This window comes from Moschus berezovskii, chromosome 24, assembly GCF_049115385.1.
Source record: "Moschus berezovskii isolate FMDL1 chromosome 24, NW_MosBer_1.0, whole genome shotgun sequence".
Taxonomy (NCBI): Eukaryota; Metazoa; Chordata; class Mammalia; order Artiodactyla; family Moschidae; genus Moschus; species Moschus berezovskii.
In genome coordinates this window covers 49699769-49724260 of record NC_142483.1, presented here as the reverse complement: position 1 = coordinate 49724260, position 24492 = coordinate 49699769, and the positions used below count along the sequence as shown (strand labels likewise).

Here is a 24492-nt window from a genome sequence, read left to right as displayed (position 1 = left end):
AATAACCTCAGATATGCAGATGACACTACCCTTATGGCAGAAAGTGAAGAGGAACTCAAAAGCCTCTTGATGAAAGTGAAAGAGGAGAGTGAAAAGGTTGGCTTGAAGCTCAACATTCAGAAAACAAAGATCATGGCATCTGGTCCCATCACTTCATGGGAAATAGATGGAAAAACAGTGGAAACAGTGTCAGACTTTATTTTTTTGGGCTCCAAAATCACTGCAGATGCTGATTGCAGCCATGAAATTAAAAGACGCTTGCTCCTTGGAAGGAAAGTTATGACCAACCTTGATAGTATATTAAAAAGCAGAGACATTACTTTGCCAACCAAGGTCCGTCTAGTCAAGGCAATGGTTTTTCCCGTGGTCATGTATGGATGTGAGAGTTGGACTGTGAAGAAGGCTGATCGCCAAAGAATCGATGCTTTTGAACTGTGGTGTTGGAGAAGACTCTTGAGAGTCCCTTATACTGCAAGGAGATCCAACCAGTCCATTCTAGAGGAGATCAATCCTGGATGTTCATTGGAGGGACTGATGCTAAAGCTGAAACTGCAATACTTTGGCCACCTCATGCGACGAGTTGACTCACTGGAAAAGACTCTGATGCTGGGAAAGGTTGGGGGCGGGAGGAGAAGGGGACGACAGAGAATGAGATGGCTGGATGGCATCACCGACTCTGTGGACATGAGTTTGAGTGTACTCTGGGATATCTAGTCAATGGCTAATATTACCTAGAGTTTGGCATTGTATATTTTAACAGGCCATAAGCTAGCCACTAGCCAGATAAGGCTGTTGAGGGCTTGAAATGTGGGTTGTTGGAGCTGAGGTGTGGGCACGCCCGTAGGCCGAGGTCAGGCTGTGTCTTTATCCTGAGGGCAGTGAGGAGCTTCTGCCGGCTTTTAGGCAGTGGACATGGAATCAGTTTTGCCTTCCACAAGGGTCACCCTGGTGGCTGTAGGGTGATATATCCATACAGTAGAATGTTTTCTGGCCCAAAAAAGTAATGAAGTACTTACACGCACTACTGTTACTCAGCAAAGGGCTCCTGTGTCTGCAGTGTAGAAGGCCAAACTCTGACAGTGGATGTTAGCAGCAAAGTCATGGTTTATTGCGGAGTGCCAAGAAAGGGAGTGGGGGACACATTTCCGATCCACTCCAACTTTGAGTTGGAGGTGTTTTTAAAAGGGAAGAACAAAGAAGCTGAGATTAGTCATTGTCCTGTATCATTTCCGTGATATTTTAAAAATCATAGTTTCAAGGAGTCATGAGTTTTCCAGTTTCCAGTTCTGTCATCAAGACGGTCTATGGCTCAGGGGCCTGTGAGCTCATCTTGCCCTGGAGCTGTAAGTTGAATTTGTACATTAGATATCTACAATAGCAACTTTAATACATAGATGATGTTTCCATGTTGTCAACAGTAGCTGTCTTAGTCATTGGATACCTCTAGTTGATTAATGTTCAGTGAGCACAGGATCAAGCTCAGAGGGGACAAGAAAAGGAATAATGGTTTAGATAGAGAGGTTAATCATAAACCAGGTAAGGAAACTCTGTTTTAGGAGGCTCAGCTTCACTACAGTGTGCATGAGTCTTGAAAAAGTATGCTGAGTGTAGTAAACCAGTCACAAGAGGCCACAGAGGTTGTATGATTCTGCTGCTGCTGCTGCTTAGTCACTTCAGTCGTTTCCGACTCTGTGCGACCCCACAGATGGCAGCCCACCAGGCTCCCCTGTCCCTGGGATTCTCCAGGCAAGAACACTGGAGTGGGTTGCCATTTCCTTCTCCAATGCAGGAAAGTGAGAAGTGAAAGTGAAGTTGCTCAGTTGCATCCGACTCGTAGCGACCCCATGGACTGCAGCCCACCAGGCTCCTCCATCCATGGGATTTTCCAGGCAAGAGTAATGGAGTGGGGTGCCATTGCCTTCTCGGTTGTATGATTCTATTTAACTTAAATGTCCTAAATAGGCAAAGTAGATTAGTGGTTGCCAGTGTCTGGAGAGAATAGGAAAGAATGAACAATGGGATTTTTGGGGGGCTTATGAAAGTGTCCTAAAATTGCTTGGGGCAATGGCTGTACAATTCTGTGAACGCACTCAAAACCACTGATTGAGTACTCTAAATAGATTGTGTGGTATGTGACTTATATATCAATGAGGATGTTAAAAAAGAGAGATTAGCAGAAGGCAGAGTAATGTAGGAGCAGAGAGCAGGGTGCTCACCTGGCTGCAGTTAGAAGGGTGCGTCGTGCAGCATTTCTGGAGGGGAGTTTGGTAAGATGTACAAATATTGATGTTTTGACTCTGTCTACCCTTTGACAGGAAGCCTTTGGGCTTCCCTGGTGGCTCAGAGGGTAAAGCATCTGCCTACAATGTGGGAGACCCGGGTTCAATCCCTGGGTCGGGAAGATCCCCTGGAGAAGGAAATGGCAACCCACTCCAGCACTCTTGCCTGGAGAATCCCATGGACTGAGAAGCCTGGTGGACTACAGTCCATGGGGTCGCAAAGAGTCAGACACGACTGAGCGACTTCATTTTCCCTTTCCCACTTTGACTCAGGAATCCTCCCCTGACTTACCCAAAGGAGGAGATACGAAGATAGGTGTGCACAAGGATGTTCACTGCAGCTTTGTTACATTAAAAATATACAATTTGTGGAAATACTTTTTGAGGGGATTTCCCTGGTGATCTGGTGGCTAAGATTCCATGCTCCCAACGGGAGGCGGCCCAGGTTTGATCCCTGGTTAGGAAACTAGATCCCATCTGCTGCAACTGAGAGTTCGCATGCTGCAGCTAAAGATCCCACCTGCTGCAACGCAGAATGAGGACCCTGTGTGCTGCAGCTAAGACCTGGCACAGCCAAATAAATACATTTTTTTAAATTTCATTTTTTTTGGGGGAGGGGGAGCGGGGGCATGAAGCTTACGGGATCTTAGTTCCCCAACCAAAGACTGAACCCACGTCCTGATCAGTGGAAGAGTGGAATTCTAACCACTGGACTGCCAGGGAAGTCCCAATTTTTTTTAAAAAACAAACGTTAAATCATTACTAAGAGATGCTGCTGTTCAGATTATATAGTTAATACAATTTATTAAAGCTCTATATTTACAGACATGAAAAGCTGTCCATGACATAATGTTTAGAGAAGTGGGCAGTTTAATAGGGACTTCAGCAGTTATGCAAAATTCAGGCATTTCTTTATACATAGAGGGAAGTTCATCAAAAGGTTGTGTATCTTTCAGAGTCCCTGATTTATGGAGTGTATTAATTTTCTGGGGCTGCTGATAAAAGTACCACCAAGTGGGTGGTTTAAAAATGGAGATTTACTTTTTCACAGTTCTAGTGGCTACAATCCAAAAATTAAGATTATGGTGGGGTACTTTGGCCACCTGATGCAAAGAACTGACTCATTTGAAAAGACCTTGATGCTGGGAATGATTGAATGTGGGAGGAGAAGGGGACGACAGAGGATGAGATGGTTGGACGGCATCGCTGACTCAATAGACACGAGTTTGCGTAAGCTCTGGGAGTTGGTGATGAACAGGGAAGCCTGGCATACTGCAGTCCATGGGGTTGCAAAGAGTCGGACACAACCGAGTGACTGAACTGAGTGTTCTCTTTGGAGAATCTAGGAAAGAATCTTTCTGTGCCTCTTCTAGCTTTGGGTAGTTGCCAGCAGTCCTTGAGTGTGTATCTGTGTGGATGTCTAATAAATTTCTCTTTTCCTATGGGGATACCAGTCACTGGATTAGGGCTCACCCAGTACAAAGTCATTTAAATTTGATTACATCTGCAAAGACCTTATATCCAAATAAGGTCACATTCACAGGTACTGGGAATTAGAACTTGAACGTACCTTTGGGGAATACACAATTCTGCTAACTATGTATGCTGTGCTCAGTCATGTCCGAGTCTTTGCCACCCCATGGACTGTAGCCTGCCAGGCTCCTCTGTCTTTGGGGATTCTCCAGGCAAGCATACTGAAGTGGGTTGCCATGTCCTCCTCCAGGGGGCCTTTCCAACCCAGGGATCGAACCTGGGTCTCCTGCATTCATTGCGGGCGGATTCTTTACCATCTGAGCTACCATGGAAGTCCCTCTGCTCACTATATGACGTTCGTTAATTTCTTTTCACTCTTTAAAAAAATTTTTTAAATTTATTTTTGGCTGCGCTGGGTCTTCATTGCTACTCGGGCTTTCTCTAGTTGTAGCAAGCTGGAGCTACTCTAGTTGCGGTGAGCTAGCTTCTCATGTCAGAGTTTTCTCTTGTTGCGGAGCTCAGGTTCTAGAGTGGGCGGGCTTTAGTAGCTGCAATACATGGTCTCATGGGCTGTAGAATGCTGGCTCGGTAGTTGTGCACGGGCTTAGTTGCTCTTTTCACTCCTTAATGAAAGCATTCAAGAATATACACTTATCTTTTGAGTATGTGTATCCCCAAAGTTCTGAAAAGGATGTTTTCCTTTTCCTGGCTTCTAAACAGTGTGTTGTATTTTGACTTCCTCTTTGACTCAGTAATTATTTAAGAGAATAAGTTAAAAGTGCTAAGCAGCCTGAGATCCAACCCGTTACTGCTATTTTGTTTGCTTGTTTTCTTTTTCTTTATTCTTTTAGTCTAAAAGTTGAAAGCTCAACAATACAGAGTAAATTCAAATGCAGAAGTCACTCCCTAACCACCAGTTTCTAAATCCCACTCCAACAGATAATTGTTAATAACTTAAGAGGGGCTTTCCTAGTGGAAAATGGCTAAAACACTGTGCTCCCAATGCAGGGGGCCCAGTTTGATCCCTGGTCAGGGAACTAGATCCCACATGCCACGAGTAAAAGTTTGCCTGCTGCAACTAAGACCCAGTACAGCCGAATAAATATTTAAGTCTGTCTTTGACAGAAAAACTCATTAAAAACAAAACAAACCACAAACTTGAAGTATATATTTCCAGACCTTCCTTTCATGTATACAAAACGACAGGGTTTAATTATCTCCTGGAATAGGAGAAATTGAGATTCCAAGGGATAAAAGCAGTAAAACCAGGAAAATGCAAGAGAAGAACACCAACATTTAGTTTTCCTAAATCCAATTCGCTTCTGAAGTGAGTACAAACACAGAAACAGCAGGAGCTTTTCTCAAAGCTCTTTAGGATCTGATGGGACATTAAAGTCCATCAAACTTTCCTCCAGATGCAAACACAAAATCAGCTTTATTTAATTTATTTATTTAAATTTATTTTAATTGGAGGCTAATTACTTTACAATATTGTGGTGGTTTTGCCATACATTGACATGAATCGGCCCTGGGTGTACATGTGCTCCCCATCCTGAACCCCCTCCCACTTCCCTCCCCATCCCAGCCCTCTGGGTCATCCCAGTACACCAGCCCCGAGCACCCTGTCTCATGCATCGAACCTGGACTGGTGATCTGTTTCACATATGATAATATACATGTTTAAATGCTATTCTCTCAAATCACCCCACCCTCGCCTTCTCCCACAGAGTCCAAAAGTCTGTTCTTTACATCTGTGTCTCTTTTGCTGTCTCGCATATAGGATCATAGTTACCATCTTGCTAAATTCCATATATATTTATTAATATACTGTTCTGGTGTTTTTCTTTTGACTTACTTCACTTTGTATAATAGGCTCCAGTTTCATCCACCTCATTAGAACTGATTGAAATGCATTCTTTTTAATAGCTGAGATCAGCTTAAAAAAAAAATCTGAATCTCAGCTGCTTGAGTTACTTATTTAACTAGAGGCAGGACCCACCCCTCACCCTCAGACTTGGATAAACAAATCTGTATGACGTTTGCCCTGCTAAGGGCTATAGTTCAAAACATTTATTTTCACTCATAACTGCTGTTGCTGCTGCTAAGTCACTTCAGTCGTGTCCGACTCTGTGCGACCCCATAGACGGCAGCCCACCAGGCTCCGCCATCCCTGGGATTCCCCAGGCAAGAACACTGGAGTGGGTTGCCATTTCCTTCTCCAATGTGTGAAAGTGAAAAGTGAAATTGAAATCTCTCAGTCGTGTCTGACTAGTGGCGACCCCATGGACTGTAGCCCACCAGGCTACTCTGTACATAAGATTTTCTAGGCAAGAGTACTGGAGCGGCTTGCCATTGCCTTCTCCGTCACTCATAACAGTGTCCCATAGATCTTACAAAAATTTTGTACTACCTTTGAAACAGAACAGAAAGAATTATTTAATTTCTGACATATCTCAAGATGAAATCTATAAGATTTCAAACAGATATAATAAATTATTGAATGTGAAAGTCACTCAGTCGTGTCTAACTCTTTGTGACCTCATGGATTGTAGCATGCTAGGCTCCTCTGTCCATGGAATTTTCTAGGCCAGAATACTGGAGTGGGTAGCTGTTCCCTTCTCAAGGGTATCTTCCCCAACCCAGGGGTCAAACCCAGGTATACAACATTGAAGACAGATTCTTTATCATCTGAGCCACCAGGGAAGCCCTAAATTAGTGAATCTGAGTTATTATTATTATTATCTGATTTTTTAAAAAACTTTTATTTTTTTGCCACATCATACGGCTTGCAGGATCTTAGCTCCCCAACCCAGGGCCATGGCAGTGAAAAGTGCCAAGGCCTAACCTCTGGGTCACCAGGGAAATGCCTGAGTTAGCTATTCCATTTCCCAATTTCTGATTACTTTTGATTCAGTGATTTTATCTTTGTTTTAAAAGTGGAAGGGATAGGTATATATATACTATATATAAAACTATATAGTATATATATACTATATATAAAACTATATAGTATATATATACTATATATAAAACTATATAGTATATATAGCTTTATATATATAAAGCTACCAGTATACTCCTAACTTTTTACTCTAAAAAAACTACTTATTTAGAAGGATGTATATATTCCTGAATGGTTTCAGTAGAATCAGTACTGATAAACACAGCTTTAGGTAGGTTGGATAAAAGCAACTCGTCTGCTATTATTACACAAACAGAATAACATATATTGGAATTTAAAAAAACAGTGCATTTTTATCCAGAAAGCATATTTCTTCAGAGTTTTTCTCAAAGAGGTTAACTTTGAGAAAAACTCATGTTGTGGCTGCAGACTTTAAAGAATGAAGAGATAGTTCAGGGTTGTTTCATTGGTGAACAGAGTATAGAAACTGAATTTATGCTTGTCTCCTTTTTCCTATTTTACAATAAGTTCTCATTATTATATCTACTAAATGAAATGTTTTTCTTTTTCTGAAAAGCTTACATCTAGTGCTTACCCTCAGATAGATTAGTTTTCACGGACTTGTGTGTCAAGATGTAATATATTCAGTTAACAAACACCTAGATTGAAAGAAAACTTGATTCAAAGACCTTGCTCAGTTCACATGTCCACTCTTTGTGACCCCATGGACTGCAGCACACCAGGCTTCCCTGTCCATCACCAGCTCCTGGAGCTTGCTCAAACTCAGGTTCATTGAGTCGATGATGCCAAGCAACCATCTCATCCTCTGTCGTCCCCTTCTCCTCCTGCCTTCAATCTTTCCCAGCATCAGGGTCTTTTCCAATGAGTTCTTCGCATCAGGTGGCCAAAGTATTGGAGTTTCAGCTTCAGCATCAGTCCTTCCAATGAATATTCAGGACTAATCTCCTTTAGGATGGACTGGTTTGATCTCCTTGCTGTCCAAGGGACTCTCAAGAGTCTTCTCCAACACCACAGTTCAAAAGCATCACTTCTTTGGCGCTCAGTTTTCTTTGTAGTCCAACTCTCACATCCATATATGACTACTGGAAAAACCAGTAGCTTTGACTAGACAGACCTTTGTTGGCAAAGTAATATCTCTGCTTTTTAATATGATGTCTAGGTTGGTCATAGACCTTGCTAAGAGAAGAAAATCTAGTCTCATATCTTTGTAGAAAATGTCAGAAAGTAGCTTTGTGGCTTGAAGGTGGGGAAACACTTCTTAAAATCAATATGGAGAAAAATTGACAGATTTTATTACATTCAAATTAAATTTTGCCAGTCCATGAAGGGCAAGATGCACAGTTAACAGATAAATGACATATTGTGAGAAGATATTTGCAATACAAATGACCAATTGGGAACTTACCTCTTGAAATATAAGAAACTCCTGCAAATCCTTAAAAAAAAGACAAAAATTTCCAATTTGAAAAATGGGCAAAGGGAATAAGCAGGGGATTCACTGAATGGGAAATCCTAAATGGCTGATGAGTGTATATGAAGAGAAGCTCAAATTCATCAATAATGAGAGAAATGCAAATTAAAGCAATAATGAGAAACCACTCCTCACCTATTACACTGGCAAAATCAAAAAGGATATAAATGCCAGGTGCTATATATAGGATGGAGAAGTTCAGGTACCCTTGGGCATTCCAGGTGGGAGTGTAGACCAGTATAGCAATTCTCAGAAGTAATCCAGCACTCTGATCATACAAGTTATGCACACATAATATAAACCCTACTCTTGGATATTACCCACCCCCCAAAAAAAAAAATTCCCTCCAAGAGGCCCATAGAACCATGGATGAGGATATTTCAACCTGTGCTGCTTGCATTAGTGGGGAACTGGAGTCCACCCCAGTGTCCCTCAGGGGCAGCTTGAGCAGTGAAACGTGGGGTCAGTACACTAATGAACTGTTACAGGCAACCAAGTAGATCAGGGGTTCCCACACTGCACACTTCATGGCATCCTTCAGAATCTTAGTTTTGTCATGTGCTTCTTGGCCAAAAGAACAGGTTAATGGTTCTGTTTAGTAAGTTTCAACAGCTAGGCCCAAACGGCTTCATATATACTTGTGTTCTAACAACCGTAAAAGCTCTTTGAAGAAATTAGTGCACATAAGTAGTGAGAGAAAATAATTTCATTTCCTTCTTAAATAAGCATAGTTACTCAGTAAGGGGATGTGTGTGCCTGTTGGGTGCTGCACAACTCTTCAAAGATTAGGATCAGACTGAAAGCCGCTGCCCTTATTTTTTCACTCTAATTTTCCTGCAGTACATGTTTATCACCCTGACTGCTTAACCACCGCGATTTGCTGATCACTATGACACAGTTTTGCAAAGATATGAAGCTTTATCCTAGAAAAGAATCTAGCAAATCCAGTGTTAGAACGTTTGACTGCCTAGAAGTCAAGAGTCAACTACTTACCAGTGCCCTTAGAGACTGACAAAGGTTGAGATGAATATCCCTGTTTCCCTCCAAAAGTAAAAATACCCCGCTGCACCCCTGAGGGTTCCCTGCACTTTCTCAGGGCACCTGGGTGCACAGTTTGGGAACCAGAGAATACATGTAACTATGCTGCTAAGTCACTTCAGTCGTGTCCGACTCTGTGTGACCCCATAGACGGAAGCCCACCAGGCTCCCCCATCCCTGGGATTCTCCAGGCAAGAACACCGGAGTGGGTTGCCATTTCCTTCTCCAATGTGTGAAAGTGAAAAGTGAAAGTGAAGTCGCTCAGTCGCGTCCGACCCTTAGCGACCCCACGGACTGCAGCCTACCAGGCTCCTCCATCCATGGGATTTTCTAGGCAAAGTACATATAACTATGAGTAAACTGTAAAAACAGTGCTGATTTGTTTTTAAAGTACTTCAGAACTAATGCCTAGGAAATTTCCTGGTGGTCCAGGGATCGGGATTCTTTGCTTTCACTGCCGACAGCGCGGATTCGGTCCCTGGGTCCATTTCCCTGTGCCCCCTAACTCAGCACCGAGAGCGGACAGCTGCTCCAGTACCTGAGAGGGACGAACGTGGAGGTCCCAGGCTCCGGGCTCTCAGAGAGGCGGGTAGGAACAAGCCGGCCTGGGGATGAGTCCTCTGGGCCAGGCGTCCTCCAGGGGAAGGCAGGCCGCGATGAGGCCGGTCCGCGCAGGGAGCACGTTTGGACGGGAGGCGAGCGGGGCGGGGTTGGAGGGAGCGGGCGGCCGGTGGGTCGCCCAGGGGCGCGAGGCAGGCTGATGCCAGCTGCGGCGCGCGCCCCCCTCGCTCACCCGCAGGTGGCGCCGGAGCGCCCGGCGGCGGGCCCGCGGCGGGGAGCGCGGGCGGGCGGGGCGAGGGGCGGCCCGGCGTGTCTGCGCGGTGGAGCGCGGCGACCGGCCGGCGGCGGGGAGGACTGGCGGAGCCGCGCGCCGCCGGGTGCCCGCGACCATGGCCGGGCGCGCCGCTCGCCGCTGCTGCCTGGGCTGGGACTTCAGCACGCAGCAGGTATCGGCGCGGGCCCCGGGGCGGGCCGGCCGGGGCCGCTTCCTCCGCGACGCCGGGCGGGCCGGCGGGGACCCCGGCGCCCGGAACCCTGGGCCGCGCTGCGAGCGCTTCCCCCTCGGGCTTCCCTCCGCCAGGCCTGCACCCCGGCTCTCCCAGAAAGGGGGCCCTCCACCCGCACTCCTTCAAGGGATCCGCGGGCACGCGGCGGGGAGTGCCCGGGGAACCCCAAAGGCTCGCGCGCCGTCTTGAGCACAGGTTGCCAGGGACCCGAAGGAACTCAGCTGCTTTAAACAGAGGGCCAGACAGACGGGGAGACACGCGGGCGGAGCCAGTGACCGGGAACCGGATCACCGCTTGAAGCTTTTTTTTTTTTTAAGTGAAATGGGCACGATGTACGCCTGAACTTTGTTCCGCCTGTGAGAGCCCTTGGATGGCACCACCGTTCCCAGGTCAACGTGCCCGACTGTGCTGCTCCCAGAGTCAGGCACGCAGGCAAACAGAGTCCAGATTTGCTTTCCAGTTTGGGATATCAAGGGGCTCCTTCTCCTTAACTTAGGACATGGTCTCAGTTAAAGACAAATCCCTTTCCACAGATGGGTCAGGGGAGCAAGGCTGTGGTCAATCCCTGACCAGAAACTCCTGGGGGGACCTTGGATAAGTCAGGTTGTCTTGCTAGGCCTGTTTCTCGATCTGTCCAGTAAAGGAATTGTACCCTTGAGCTTGGAGGTCTGCTCCATTGGGACATGTATCTCTGGTCCTTGATCATGGCCTTTGGGAACAAACCGGGGGCCTTGCCTGGTCTCTTAGATCCCTGCAGGCGTGGACACCCCAGAGACATCTCCAGACCCTGCCTCCCATTCCTTCTCCTCTAGGACTTTCTCAGACCTTCTTGCCTGGCACAGGAACCAGCTCATCTATGAACATCTACTTCTAGAGGATTTTGGCTTTGGCTGTTTGGGAGGGCAGAAATTCCCTGAGTGTTTCAGGGTGTTTCTGTTTAGCCTCCAATTCTTCATTTTACTAAGTCTTTGGATGTGTCGTCAGATGAGGCCTCTTACCCATATAATTGCTATGATGCACCCCAGCCTCAAGGAGTCTCCAGGCTGAACTGCTTCTAGGGCGCCGGGCTTCACCTGGTGATGTTCTTATCCCTGGACCAGTATAGAAGCTGAGGAAAAATCTATCCATTATTTGTCATATTTTACCTTCTAGGTAAAAGTTGTTGCTGTTGATGCAGAGCTGAGTGTCTTCTATGAAGACAGTGTGCATTTTGACAGAGACCTTGTAGAATTTGGGTATGTACCTAGGGTGCCTGTGTATGTGTGGGGGGTGGTTTTGGGGTCCACCCTAAACCCGTTTTTTTTGGCCCCACTGCATGCCACTTGTGGGATGGTTGTTCCTTGACCAGGGATCGAACCTGTGCTCCTTGCAGTGCAAGCATGGAGTCCTGACCATTGGACTGCCAAGAATTTCCAACTTTTTATATTCATAAACCACACTATTCTGGTTTCCTCAAATTGTAAGAAGGGTGATCTTGACACATCACTCAACATCTTTATTTTGTGCCTGGAATGCACTCTCCTGCATTCTTTCCGAATTCTGCACATGGCTTCATATATGTAGTAGGTATCAGTTGAGACTTACTTTGTACCAAGCACTGTGCTTCATGCTGGGATTTGATGCTGAAGCAAAAAGAGTCATGGTTGTTGCTCTCCCAGTTCTTCACATTTAGTGGGGAAAATTGATATCAGGCAAAGACTGATTGATTAAAAAAAAAAAAAAAGAATTTTTTTTTTTTATAAACTCAGAGAAGGCCATTGACGGAAAGAAACTCATTTCTTTAAGTACTTATTGTAAAGAAATGTGATCTAGACTTGGAAGAGTAGGTTAGATAATGTTTCTAAGGAGGTAGTGCTTAAGCCAAAATCTGAATGAGTGGGGTTAGCCAGGTGATAGATGGCAGAGAGCTTTCCAGGCAGAAAGAATAACATGTGCAAAGGCCCTGTGGCAAGGAGCACTGCTCACTCATGGAACTGAAGAAGGCTGAGTAGAAAGGGTGTATTGGGCCATAAAGGTGGAGGCTGGGTTGGGCCATATAGGCCTGGAGTTTGTCTTTATCCTAAAAGCTATGGTCACCCACTGTAGGGCTGTAGGGATTGGGGGAGGGGACAGTGTGAGATGGTTGTTTTTGTTTTTTAAAAAGATCTCTCTGGGTGCAGTGGGAAAGCACATAGGATGCGGCCAAAGTACATGTTGGGAAACCACTGAGGAGGTTTTCCAAAGATCATCCGGATGAGAAATGATATTGATTGGATGAGAGAGAGCTGGGTGGTAAAATTGATAGGTCTTGGTACGGAATTTATTATGAGATATGAGGGTGAGGCTTCTGGCTGGCCATCAGGGTGGATAGTAGACTGTGAAAGAGAATTGGTTTCTGGGAAAAAGATCATGATTTTAATTTTTAGATTTTTGTATTAGTTTGATAGGGCTTCCAGAACAAAATCCCACAGACTGGGTGGTTTAAACAACAGACTTAAAAAAAAATTAATTAATATTTTGGCTGCATTGAGTATGGCTGCGAGAAGGCTTTCTCTAGTTGTGGGGAGTGGGGGTTGCTCTCTAGTTTCAGTGTGTGGGCTTCTCATTGGGGTAACTTCTCTTGTGGGGCACAGGCTCTGGAGGCCAGGCTCAGTAGTTGGGATACATGGGCTTAGTTGCCCCGAGGCGTATGGAATCTTCCTGGACCAAGGGTTGAACCTGTGTCCCCTGCTTTGGCACTGGATTCTTAATGACTGGACCACCAGGGCAATCCAAACAATAGGCATTTATGTTCTTACTCTTCTGGATTCTGGAAGTCCAAACTCAAAGTGCTGGCAGGGTTGGTTTCCTCTGAGATCTTTCTCGTGGCTTTCCAGATGGCTGCCTTCTTTGCTGCCTCTCACATGGTCCTCCTTCTATGTGAGTGCACCCCTGGCACCTCCTGGTTATTTATACCCTTATCTTTTATAAGGACATCAACCATACTGGATTAGGGCCCACCCTGATGACTTCATTGTAACTGAATTACCTCTTTAAAGGTACTATCTCCAAACACAGTCACATTGTAAGGTACTGGGCCTTGGGACACAGTGAACTTTGAAGGACGCAATTCAGTTCATAGCAGTTGTGGATTTGTTGATTTTGAGGTGGCTTGGATGGTCCTGGTTGAAGTGTCCCTCCATGTCTGTTTTAGATAGCACTTCCTCCTTGAAGCCTTCCTTTCTGGCCTCTCCGTCTCACTGCCCATCACCTCATGTTGCCATCTGTTTCTTCCCCAGCTGCTATGTCTCCTTTGAGCTGAGGTTGGAGGCTGTCTTGCTTTTATATTTTATATTACTACAGGCCACCCTTCTGAGAGTTTTGGTAGTTTGTATCTTTCAAGGAATTGATCTATTTCATCTAGCCTATCAGATTTGTGGCCATAGAATTGTTCATAATATTCCTTCTTGCCTAGAAAATCCCATGGATGGAGGAGCCTGGTAGGCTGCAGTCCATGGGGTCGCTACCAGTCAGATATGACTGAGCAACTTCACTTTCACTTTTCACTTTCACACATTGGAGAAGGAAATGGCAACCCACTCCAGTGTTCTTGCCTGGAGAATCCCAGGGATGGTGGAGCCTGGTGGGCTGCCGTCTATGGGGTCACAAAGAGTCGGAAACGACTGAAGTGACTTAGCAGCAGCAGCAGCAGCCTTCTGATGTCTGTGAGATCAGTAGTGAAGACCCTTCTCTCATTTCTGATGTTGGTAATTTACGTCTTCTCTCTTTTTTTTTTTCTTGATTAGCTTGACTAGAGGTTTATCAGTTGACCTTTCCATAGGATCAGCTTTTGGTTTCTTTGATTTTTCTCTTTTCATTTTCATTGACTCGTGCTCTGCTGCTGCTGCTAAGTCGCTTCAGTCGTGTCTGACTCTGTGCGACCCCATAGGCGACAGCCCACCAGGCTCTGCCATCCCTGGGATTCTCCAGGCAAGAACACTGGAGTGAGTTGCCATTTCCTTCTCCAATGCATGAAAGTGAAAAGTGAAAGTGAAGTCTCTCAGTCGTGTCCAACTCTGTGCAACCCCATGGACTGCAGCCTACCAGGCTTCTCCATCCATGGGATTTTCCAGGCAAGAGTACTGGAGTGGGGTGCCATTGCCCTCTCCGACTCGTGCTCTAATTTTCATTAAATTTATCATTTCTTCTCTTCTGCTTGGATTATTGTCGCCATATTTGAGTTTTTGTTTTTCAGTCATTGAATATCTCAGTCTCTCTCTGTTGCTTCTTGATTTTGAGTCATCGTTTAAAAGACCTCCTCACTCCAAAATTAGGAAGTGGACTTGGAAGGGCTTCTCATCCAACCCCAAACTTTCCCAACCCCTTTATACCTACTTCTCCAAGTGACAACCTTGCAGGGTGAACACCTTATATTTAGAAGGCTTGTTTTTGCTGGTGCTTTCAGAGAATTGCCACCTCTGAGCCACACTGGGCCATTTCCATGCCTTCTCTGTCCATCTTGCCCATCATCTCCCTGTTCAATCTGGAGTTCCCCCACAAGGCTAGGGGCGGGGCACTTCTCTTTCGCGGGAGGGATCCAGGATCTGCCATTGCCGGGCCCCCACCTGAGGGTCTGTCCCACATTATCTCTTCTGCTTGTAGGACTCAGGGTGGAGTTCATGTTCACAAGGATGGCCTGACAGTGACCTCTCCGGTCCTGATGTGGGTCCAGGTAAGACAGGGATTCCTGTCCCTCTCTTGTCCCAGCCCATCTCACCAGCCGACTTGGAAATTTGCTCAGAAGCCTGAAGGTGGCAGCTCATGAGAGCCCCTGTTGAGACCAGGTCCTCCTGGGCAAGTGGAATCTGCACAATCCAGGGCCAGCCTCCATCGTAGCTGGTGTCAGGACTTCTGAGCTGAAGAGACTCACAGAGGGCTTCCAGGTGCTGAAACCAGAGCAACTGGAAAGTCCTGCCATCTTTCAAATGCCACAGATCAGACCTTTCCCAAACATTCTACTTTCAGGCCCTGCATCCTCCCTTGTACCCTGAGATCCAAACATGGCCCTTACTCTCTTCTCTTAGTGCTCATTCCCCAGACCCTTCAACTCCAGGGGCAGGGGCCCTCAGTATGGTGACTGGCGACCTGCCCAGTCAGGCTTAGCTCCATCCCAAGCCAGGACCAGTGAGGAAGGAAGATGCCTGTTGCTAGATCTGGGTTACCTGTGAGGCCACAGGACTAGGGTGTGGGCAGAGCAGGCAGGTGTGATGGGAGCTGAGGGCTCTCTCATTGACCACAGGGGACCTGAGGCTCTGGAGCTAGAGGTCAGACAAAGGTAGCAGCTGAATGGCCTCTGCCCACAGGTTTTCCAGTTCTCGGATGCTTAGCTGTGCTGCATGGCATGGGGGATCTAGTTCCCTGACTGGGATTGAACCAAGGGCCCCCTGCAGTGGGAGCTCAGAGTCTTAGCCACTGGACCACCAGGAAAGTCTCTGGAGCCTTATTCTGATAGAAGCTTCAACTTTGCTCTTTGCTTCTCCATTGCAGTGAAGTCATATCAGTAATATGGTGGACTGAAAATGCAGATAAAAGAAACAAAAATTTGAGCCACCTGGTTTCGGCTCTTCCTGAATACTTGCGTGCATGCTCAGTCCTGTCCGACTCTTTGCAACCCCGTGGACGGTAGCCCACCAGGCTCCCCTGTCCATGGAACTTCCCAGGCAGGAATACTGGAGTGGGTTGCCATTTCCTCCTCCAGGGGATCTTCCCAACTCAAGGGATTGAACCGGCATCTCCTGCGTTGACAGGCGGATTCTTTACCGCTGAGCCACCTGAGAAGCCCTTCTGAACGTTTGGAAGTCACCAATTGGAGAGGCAAAATTTGATTGCTGGTTTCTGATTCCATTTGTTTAAAATATTTTGAGCGTAGCTCACTTTTTTATTTGGTTGATGCCTCCTCATTTAATTGATGTACTCTAGTGCTTCCAAACCCCGAGTCAACAGTCCCTTCTTTATCTCCACTGACAGGGCAGGCACTTAAAGTCCAGGCTTGTGCATCAGCCTGGTTCTGTGGTTCAGGACAGTCACGGTGAATTCTGTGTTTCTTCTCAGGCTTTGGATATCATCTTGGAGAAGATGAAGGCTTCGGGCTTTGACTTCTCTCAAGTCCTCGCCTTGTCTGGGGCGGGCCAGGTTTGTTTGCCGCAGCCTCTGTCCGCAACATTAGGGGCGTCTGTCTTGGTCAATGGTGCGGGTGCTGAGGTGATGGCACCCCTCAAAGGAAGGTGCACTTCTTGAGAGTCACTGCACATGTTTCGTTGCAGTGAAGATCCCTATAGCTGTTTCACCTTGGAGGATGAAGCAGAGGATCTGAGACAGTTCGTCCAGTTAACTGTTGTACAGAATAGGACACTGGGTGAGGAGGAACTGGATCCAGGTCATCCAAGGCGGGATGGAGGAAGCTTTTGACATGAATTTATTATGACTGTTTGAGGGCACACAATGGCTTTTCTCTTTTCCGGAAGTAAAAATAAAGTCAGAATCATGCTAATAATGATGGCAGTGTAGTAATGACAAAGAACATTGAGCGCTTAGTGTGTACCAGGTGCGGTGCTGAACATTTTACATGCACCGACTTAGTCTTCATCACAGTCATTCCAGGAGGTATCACGCAGTGATTGTTAGCACAGGGGGCTCCAGGTTTGATCCCTTGCTCTGCCATTTGCAAGCAGTGACCTGGGGCACGTTATCCAGCTTTCTTGTGCCTCCATACTGTAATCTGCCATGAGGTCAATGTGAATGTTAAATAGATAGGACAGTGCAAAAAACCCCCAAGTTTTAGCTACCGTCTTTATTATCATTGCCATTTACGTGGGGAAGCGGAGGCACCGAGAGGTAGTGTCACTTGTCCAGGGTCACGGAGCTGCTCGGAGGGGGAGCGAGGATTCCAGTCCAGTGTTATCCTCTGAGTCCCTCTGCCCCATGCTGGTTTAGCGCGTCTGCACATCCTCATTAGAGAGCGCTCACCAACTCTTCTGAAGGTGCCTCTTCTTCCCCTGACCTAGCAGAAGCGTATTGATTGTGTCCTTGTTCCACTAAACAGAGTCCCTGGTGGTCTTGGCTGCATCCCTCACCTGAACCCCCAGCCTGGACACCCTCTCCCTCCCACACGTCCCCTCTGCCCACTTGGCCAGGTGTCCCAGGAACACCTCAAACTTAGCATTTCTCCATCTTGCCCCAGGTGCCCTCCTTCGGTGCCCTTTCTCAGGGAGTTGTCCCTCTCCTACCTGGGGCCACAGCCCAAGTGTCACCCTTGATTCCTCCATTCTCCTACCCCCACATTCCAAGGGGTCCCCTAATCCTGCTCATTTGTACCTGACTCTTGAATCTGCCACCTCTTCTCCAACTCCACCTCTGTGGCCCCAGGCCTGGTACCCACTATGTTTCTCTGGGCCTCTGTTCCACCTCCCTGCCTCCAGCCTACCTTCTCCAGGACTCTCACAAGCCGTTTCATTCATTCGACTCTGGCCATCCAGAGTTCTCACCAGCCCAAGATAGAACCCAACCTCCCGAGCACAGATGTCAAGGGGTAGGCTGCCACCTCCCCATCCAGTCCTTCTTCCCCCACCCCAGCCTCAGGTTCCTTCCCTGCACATGCCAGCCACTGTCAACCGCAGTTACTCTCTTCATGGGGCACCCCTGCACCCAACTCTGGGATCCTTTCCTAGCTGTCACATCCACGTCTGCACACGTATACCCCCAGCTGGCAGGACTCCTCCCCTGTGTCTCCACACCCTGCCACTGCACTTCATAGGGGTTTTTTGGCTGCATCCACGTTGTAGCACGTGGGATCTTATGTTGCAGCCCAGGCTCTCTAGCTGTGGCCCGTGGGCTTAGTTGCTCCGTGGTATGTGGGAATCTCAGTTCCCTGACCAGGGATCGAACCCATGTCCCCTGCATTGCCAGGTGGATTCTTAACCACTGGACCACCAGGGAAGTCCCTTAATAGAGTTTTGTAATTGTCCACTTGTGTCTTTTTCCCTGACTAAACTCCAGTATCGTTTAGAATAGGGACAGTACTGCCCTAGTCATCTGTCCCATCCTGGTGTGATCTAGGTGATCAGCCAGTGGTAAGTGAATAAGTGAGTGTGTGTCAGATAATCTTCTAAGCAATATATTTAAAGACAGTTACAGAGGCACCAAAATCTAGACCAATAATTCTTTGTTCCTCCATGTTTTGAGGTGGACAGGTAGAGTTCCTCCTCACATTATAGAAATGAAAACCAAGTCTCATAAAGGCGATGAGCTCTGTGACTTAGAAGTGCCAGGGTGGACTCGGAGTCCACTTCTTTGGCGTGTAGTCTGGGGTCCTTCCGGGCTCCAGGAGGCTGATACGGGCTTGGATTTTCCCTCGACAGCAACACGGAAGCGTGTACTGGAAGACTGGGGCCGGCCAGGTGCTGACAAGCCTGTCACCGGACCTTCCGCTGCGTGAGCAGCTGCAGGTGACATGGCCGGGTTGTGGGAGGCTGAGAAACTTCTACGGGAGGTGGTAGGGAAGAAGGGCCCTGAGCCCTGTCGGTCCTGAAGCCTAGGGCTTTGGGGCATGGTCAGGGGTGTGGGAAGGTGGCTGAGCAGCAGTCCTGTGAGAGTGGTCTGCCATGCACATCCCTGTGGTCGGGACAAAGGCTTGGGTGCTCACAGCCCTCATCACGTGGGTCCCTTGCAGTCCAGCACGACTCTGGCAAGCTCCCTGCTCAGAAAACTCCCCCAGGGAGCTAGTGCCTCCCAGCGGTGCTGGTAAGGCAGGCTCTGGCTTCTCCCTTTCTCCCAAGCTCCACACACCCGGGCCAGCCTGCGCTTGGCTACAGCTCTGGGCCTCCTCCACTCCCTTGCTGTCTCTCAAGCTGCTCAGGTACACTCGCCAGAACCTTCCACCTAGAGCTTTCTGAGGAAAGACCGCCCCCACCCAGGCCGGACCAAGGTCTGGCTTCCCCACGGGTTTTCCACGGTTACGTCCAGGGAAGAGACGTCCCCTTCATCCCTGCTGTGCTGGGTAGTGTGGCCGCCGGTGCCAGGGTGGCCCCCAGGGTCAGCAGGCAGAGCTCACGCCTGTGCTCCTTCTTCCCAGGCCTGTTTCTCCATCGGCAACTGCCCGGTGTGGATGGACTCCAGCACCGCAGCCCAGTGCCGCCAGCTGGAGGCTTCTGTGGGCGGGGCCCAGGCTCTCAGCCGCCTCACCGGCTCCCGGGCTTACGAGGTGGGAGCGCCCGCCTTGGTCTGGGGACAGGGGCTGGTCTAGGAGGAAGACCTGATTGCCGGCCCTGGTCCCTTCTTCTCCCTGGGGGTCTGGGTGGACACACTGGTCACCTGCGCCTGCAGGAATCCTGGGAGGCCGTGTGGCTGCTGCCCTGTGGAGCCAGGCCCAGGCACTCTGACCCATGGTTCTGAGCCAGACCCTCTGCACTGCCCGTCCAGTGAGGGCAGGCCTGCTGCTGCTGCTCCCAGGTCAGAGCTGTGCTGTATCTGTGGGTGATAATGGCTCCTCGATCTCAGCCTCTCTAACTTGGAGCTGAAAGGAGTCAGTGCTTACAGGCACTTGGTGCAGCTCCTAGGAAATTTAAAAACAAAAAATTGAGTACCTCTTTCCTGTTGGCTTCAGCCACAGTCCCACCCCTCCCACAGGGTAGCTGCTGCTGGCTCAGCCAGGATCATGCAACCCTCCCTGGAGTTGAGGTTCCGGGGATAAGACTGACCCTATTTGGGCCACCTGAGTTAGGAAGGGTGTGGGTTAGGAAAATACATGAGTCCCCTGCATGGGTGCCTTTGGTCAGAGCAGACATCCTGCCACATGAGAAGCGAGATTATTACTAAGGGTGTTCAACAGACATCAGACATTTCCAGATTTCAGAAACCTTAAGCTCTTATTCAGAGCCTGCTATGCTAACTCTTTCAGTACTTTATGGAGTTGAGCATTCTCCATGGGATACGGGTTTTTAAGTACCTGTACTCTTTTTCCAGCGATTTACAGGAAACCAGATCGCAAAGATTTACCAGCAGAACCCCGAGGCCTACTCACACACAGAGGTTGGTTAAACGTTCCTCTTTGATTACAAGTCAGGGTCGAATTCTTTCTATAATTTTGCATAAATATACATCTCATGTACATGGACTAAAAACATTGATGAGCAGACATTAAAAATGATATGTATTCAATTTGCTTTTATTCTCATTGTCAGGCTTTTTCCAAAGAGGAGGGAAAGAATGGAATTGTAGGAAAGAAAAGTCAGGGACTCTCCTGACCAGATGGGTAGAGGTCAGGGTCAGAGTGGACTAGGGGACCTGGTGTCTTCCGGGGACCACCTGAGTAGGTCTGAGTGCCCTTCATCTCTGTCTCAATTTCCTGGGCTTCCCGAGTGGGTCAGGCAGTAAAGAATCTGCCTGCAATGCAGGAGACCTGAGTTTGATCCCTGAATCAGGAAGATCCCCTGGAGAAAGAAATGGCAACCCACTCTAGTATTCTTGCCTGGAGAATGGTGGGCTACAGTCCATGGGGCTGCATAGGGTTGGACCAACTAACACTTTTACTTTTGGGCTGAGTATCCTATCGTTAATGCAGGATGCCTACCAGGCGCTTGATAGGTGTGGAGTTTCTGTTTTCTTAGGAAATTTGTAAAGCTGGACCAGTGTGTATCTAGCTGTGGCCCTTCAACCAGAACCTGTATCCCAGGAACCCAGGTTCCATTCCTTGAGCCACAGTTGCTGAAAGCCAGAAATTAATGCCACCTGAGGAGCAGCTCAATGGCCTGGCTAGTGATAGTCATCTCTAAGTAATTGGAAAGCAATCAGCTTGTGTTAAACCATACTGCTTTTTTAACCTTAACATTCAGTTTACTATTTAGTGAGTCAAGGTTCCAGATCATTCTGCAGTGTTAGCCATTAATGAAGGTTTTGAGTGGAGGGGATGATAAAAATTCTCGAGTCTGTGTGTAGAACAGAGGTGGCCCAATTGTGAACAGGAGGTGATGGCGTTCTCTCCCCTGGTCCGAGCGCCTGTGATTCCCATGTGGAAGCACAGACCCTCAGGGTGACATTTGAAATCAATTATCATTTCTTCCCGTTCATGTCTGGGATCTCTGGCTTCCAAAGTGGGCAGCTTGCACTTCCACTCATTCTGAGCCCCTGAAACTGTCTTGGTTGGTTCTGAATTCTGTGGCCATAAGTCTACTTCCTCTGTGAATAAAGGCCATAGAAATGGAGGAAGGAAATCAGGGCACCACACTCACCAGCATATGGATTCCGGTGAAAACTGCCTTCCCTCAGGGTGGCTTCTTCATACGGTTTTGTTTTTGTTGTTTGGCTGCACTGCGAGGCTTGTGGGATCCTTAGTTCCCTGAACAGGGATCGAACCCAGGCCCCCAGCAGGGAAAGCCCGGAATCCTTACCACTAGACCAGCAGGGAAGGCCTTTTTCCCCTTGCCAGTGTTGAACCTGGCTGTTTTATGTGAGGGGCTTTCCTCAGGAGTCACTGTTTGGCGTTCCAGCCACTCAAAATGCTCTGCGAGCCTGAGGGATCCTCCGTCCTCTCACGGCCAGGGCATCTTGCTCAAAGTTTCTCCTTCTCTCCCCAACTTAAAACTCTTGTCCTGTTGTGTGTGTCGTCAGTTGTTGATGAAAGTGAGTCAGAAATCTCCCTGTCTCTCTCTCTCTTGCAGAGAATTTCCTTGGTCAGTAGTTTCGCTGCTTCTCTCTTCCTTGGGTCTTACTCCCCTGTTGACTACAGCGATGGTAAGTCTTCATAGTCCAGGGATGGGCCTGGTCAGCAGGTGTGCGGCAGCGCGAACCTTATCCAGTCTTCCATCCCGACTGTCTGTTGCCAAGAAAGGAGGGTATTAGTTATCTTTGGCAGGTAACAAATGACCCCAGTGCTTTGCAGCTGAGGGCCATCAATGCTATTACCTCACAGAGTTTTGGAAAGTCAGGAATCAAGGAGTGGCTTGACTGGACGCTCCTGGCTCTGGGTCTCTGAGGAAGTGGCAGTCAAGCTGGCCTCCAGCATTGAGGTCACCTAAAGGCTTGACTGGGGTTGGAGGATCCACTTCCAGGACACACTCGTGGCTGTTGGCCGGAGGTCTCAGTTCCTTGTCCTAACTGCCCCAACAACACCATATGGAAGCTAGACTTCACCCCAAGGGAAGGGTGAGAGAGACAGCGGCCAATCAGAAGCAGCAGAATCTTTTACACGCTGATCTTGGAAGTGACGTAGATCACTCTCCTTCCTCTCCGGGCATACAGACCTCCGGGCACCAGAAGAAGGGACCACACGTGATATGAACACCAGGACTTGGGGTGAACAGGCACCGTCTTGTAGCCTGGCTCCCTCAGGAGTTATATTTTGAAGTTCTTGTTCACATTTGGAGAACTCAGGAGAGTAATGAGCTTCTGGAATCAAAACCCTGACAAAAATAAATGCAGATGATGCCAGTGAGAAAGGAGAGCTGGGAGGAGCTTGCTGAAGGAGCTCTGGGTTGAGGCTAGAGCGGAAGGAGGGACCGAGGAGGCAGAGCAAGAGCCCAGGCCTGAGAGAGAGACCTCAGGAGACCCTTGGGACACTCTGAGTCTCTGGGAGTTCAGCTCAAGTGTGTGAGTGCTGTCGTGTGCCAGACACTAGTTTAGTTTGCAAGGAGAGAGAGTAAAGTGACTAAGGAGTGGTCCCCAAGCTTTGCTCACAATCTGGAGAAGAAAAGCTTCCTCCCGCACAGGAACCCAGCTCCTTGGAGCTCAGGCCAGCACAGTGCTACACATGGAGCAGCCTGTTCCCACCAGTGTTCTCCACACTCATCCGGGCTGCTGAGCACTGCTGGAGAAAGTTCCATCGCTGCTTTGGACAGTACTGAGCTCCACCCGTTCCCCTCACTGTCACCTTAGAAGTCACCTACTAATTTACCAGTTGTCTAACCATCTCACATGGGGACAGGGCTCCAGCAGCACCCAGCTCGCTGGTCTGCCTCTTCCTGGGCCCCAGGAAGAGAGCTGTCTACCTGTGTTCTGGATTCTCCCCACTCTCCATCCTCAGGAGAAGTAGATTATTTTAGGGAAGAGTTAGCTGATCACCAGGGCTTCCCTGTTGGCTCAAACGGTAAAGAATCTGCCTGCAGTGCAGGAGACCAACCTGGGTTTGATCCCTGGGTCAGGAAGATCTGGAGAATGATTTGGCTCCCCACTCCAGTATTCTTGCCTGGAGAATTCTATGGACAGAGGAGTCTGTCAGGCTACAGTCCCTGCAGTCGCAAAGAGTCAGACATGACAGAGTGACTTTCACACACACATAGCTGATCTTAGTGATGAGTATGAGGAAGTTTAGAGGCATCTGAGAGCTTCCCTAGAAAAGTTAGATGTGATTGAGAAATCCCACATCGGTGCCAGGGCTGCCTCAGAGCCTCGAACCCCAGGGGACACTCAGAGCCATCCTAGATGCTGCTGCTGGGAGCTGCTCTCCCCCAGCCAGACCTTAGAGAACCAGAGGCCCCTGCAGAGTGACCCAGGTCCGTTGTCTACATTCCATCAGGGAAGAGCTCCAGGTACACGTTTGCTGTGAGAATGATCCACTCTTGGCTAGATTTGTGCATTTTTGCACAAGATTTTTTTTTAAGATTTCTCTGGGAACTTCCCTGGCAGTCCAGTGATTAAGACGCCACACTGCCGATAGAGGGAGCGTGGGTTTGCTCCTTGGCTGAGGAACCAAGACCCCACATGCCACAGGTGTGGCCCAGAAATTGGGGAAAAAAATGAAGAAAGGACACATTTTTAAAAAAATTTGTTATTTCCTTCTTGTATCCTTCCTTCCTTAGGTTCTGGAATGAATTTGCTGCAGATTCAGGACAAAGTCTGGTCACAGGCTTGCCTTGGAGCCTGCGCACCTCACTTAGAGGAGAAGCTTGGCAGGCCGGTGCCATCCTGCTCAGTTGTGGTAGGTCCCCTGCCCGGCGGCGAGGCTTACCGGAAAGCTGGTTTGCTGCTGGGGAAGTGGTATAGTACACACACGCACCCCCCCCCCCCACACACACATACATCCATCCATTCACACAAGGGCACGCACACATGGGGCTTTGTCTAGTGCAAGATAAGTAGTTGACATGAGTCAGAGCAAAGTGTCTGGAGCCCTGCCTTGCGTTCAGGTGCTCACGCCCAGCTGCAGATCCCTGCCTCGTGGCGGGGGTGAGGGGGTAGGGAGTGGACTTCAGAAAATTGCGCCCTGGAAAATAATTAGAATGGGCAAAGGAT

General features: G+C 48.3%; 1 protein-coding gene across 3 annotated transcripts in view; it reads left to right on the top strand.

Annotated features, from left to right (window-relative positions):
* The first annotated feature begins 10055 nt into the window (after positions 1 to 10055).
* The window catches only part of XYLB (xylulokinase), a 40243-nt gene continuing 25806 nt past the window's right edge, over positions 10056 to 24492 (top strand). For 2 of the 3 annotated variants that reach the window (XM_055414617.2, XM_055414618.2), the window contains exons 1-9: positions 10056 to 10191; positions 11404 to 11486; positions 14872 to 14941; positions 16321 to 16401; positions 18627 to 18713; positions 19340 to 19468; positions 20230 to 20295; positions 21924 to 21996; positions 24060 to 24178. In XM_055414617.2, the coding sequence (XP_055270592.2) occupies positions 10135 to 10191; positions 11404 to 11486; positions 14872 to 14941; positions 16321 to 16401; positions 18627 to 18713; positions 19340 to 19468; positions 20230 to 20295; positions 21924 to 21996; positions 24060 to 24178 (765 nt within the window). In that variant the 5' untranslated portion in view covers positions 10056 to 10134. Of the gene's footprint in view, positions 10192 to 11403; positions 11487 to 14871; positions 14942 to 16320; positions 16402 to 18626; positions 18714 to 19339; positions 19469 to 20229; positions 20296 to 21923; positions 21997 to 24059; positions 24179 to 24492 lie in introns of those variants that run through there. The other variant, XM_055414619.2, reaches the window with a different exon arrangement.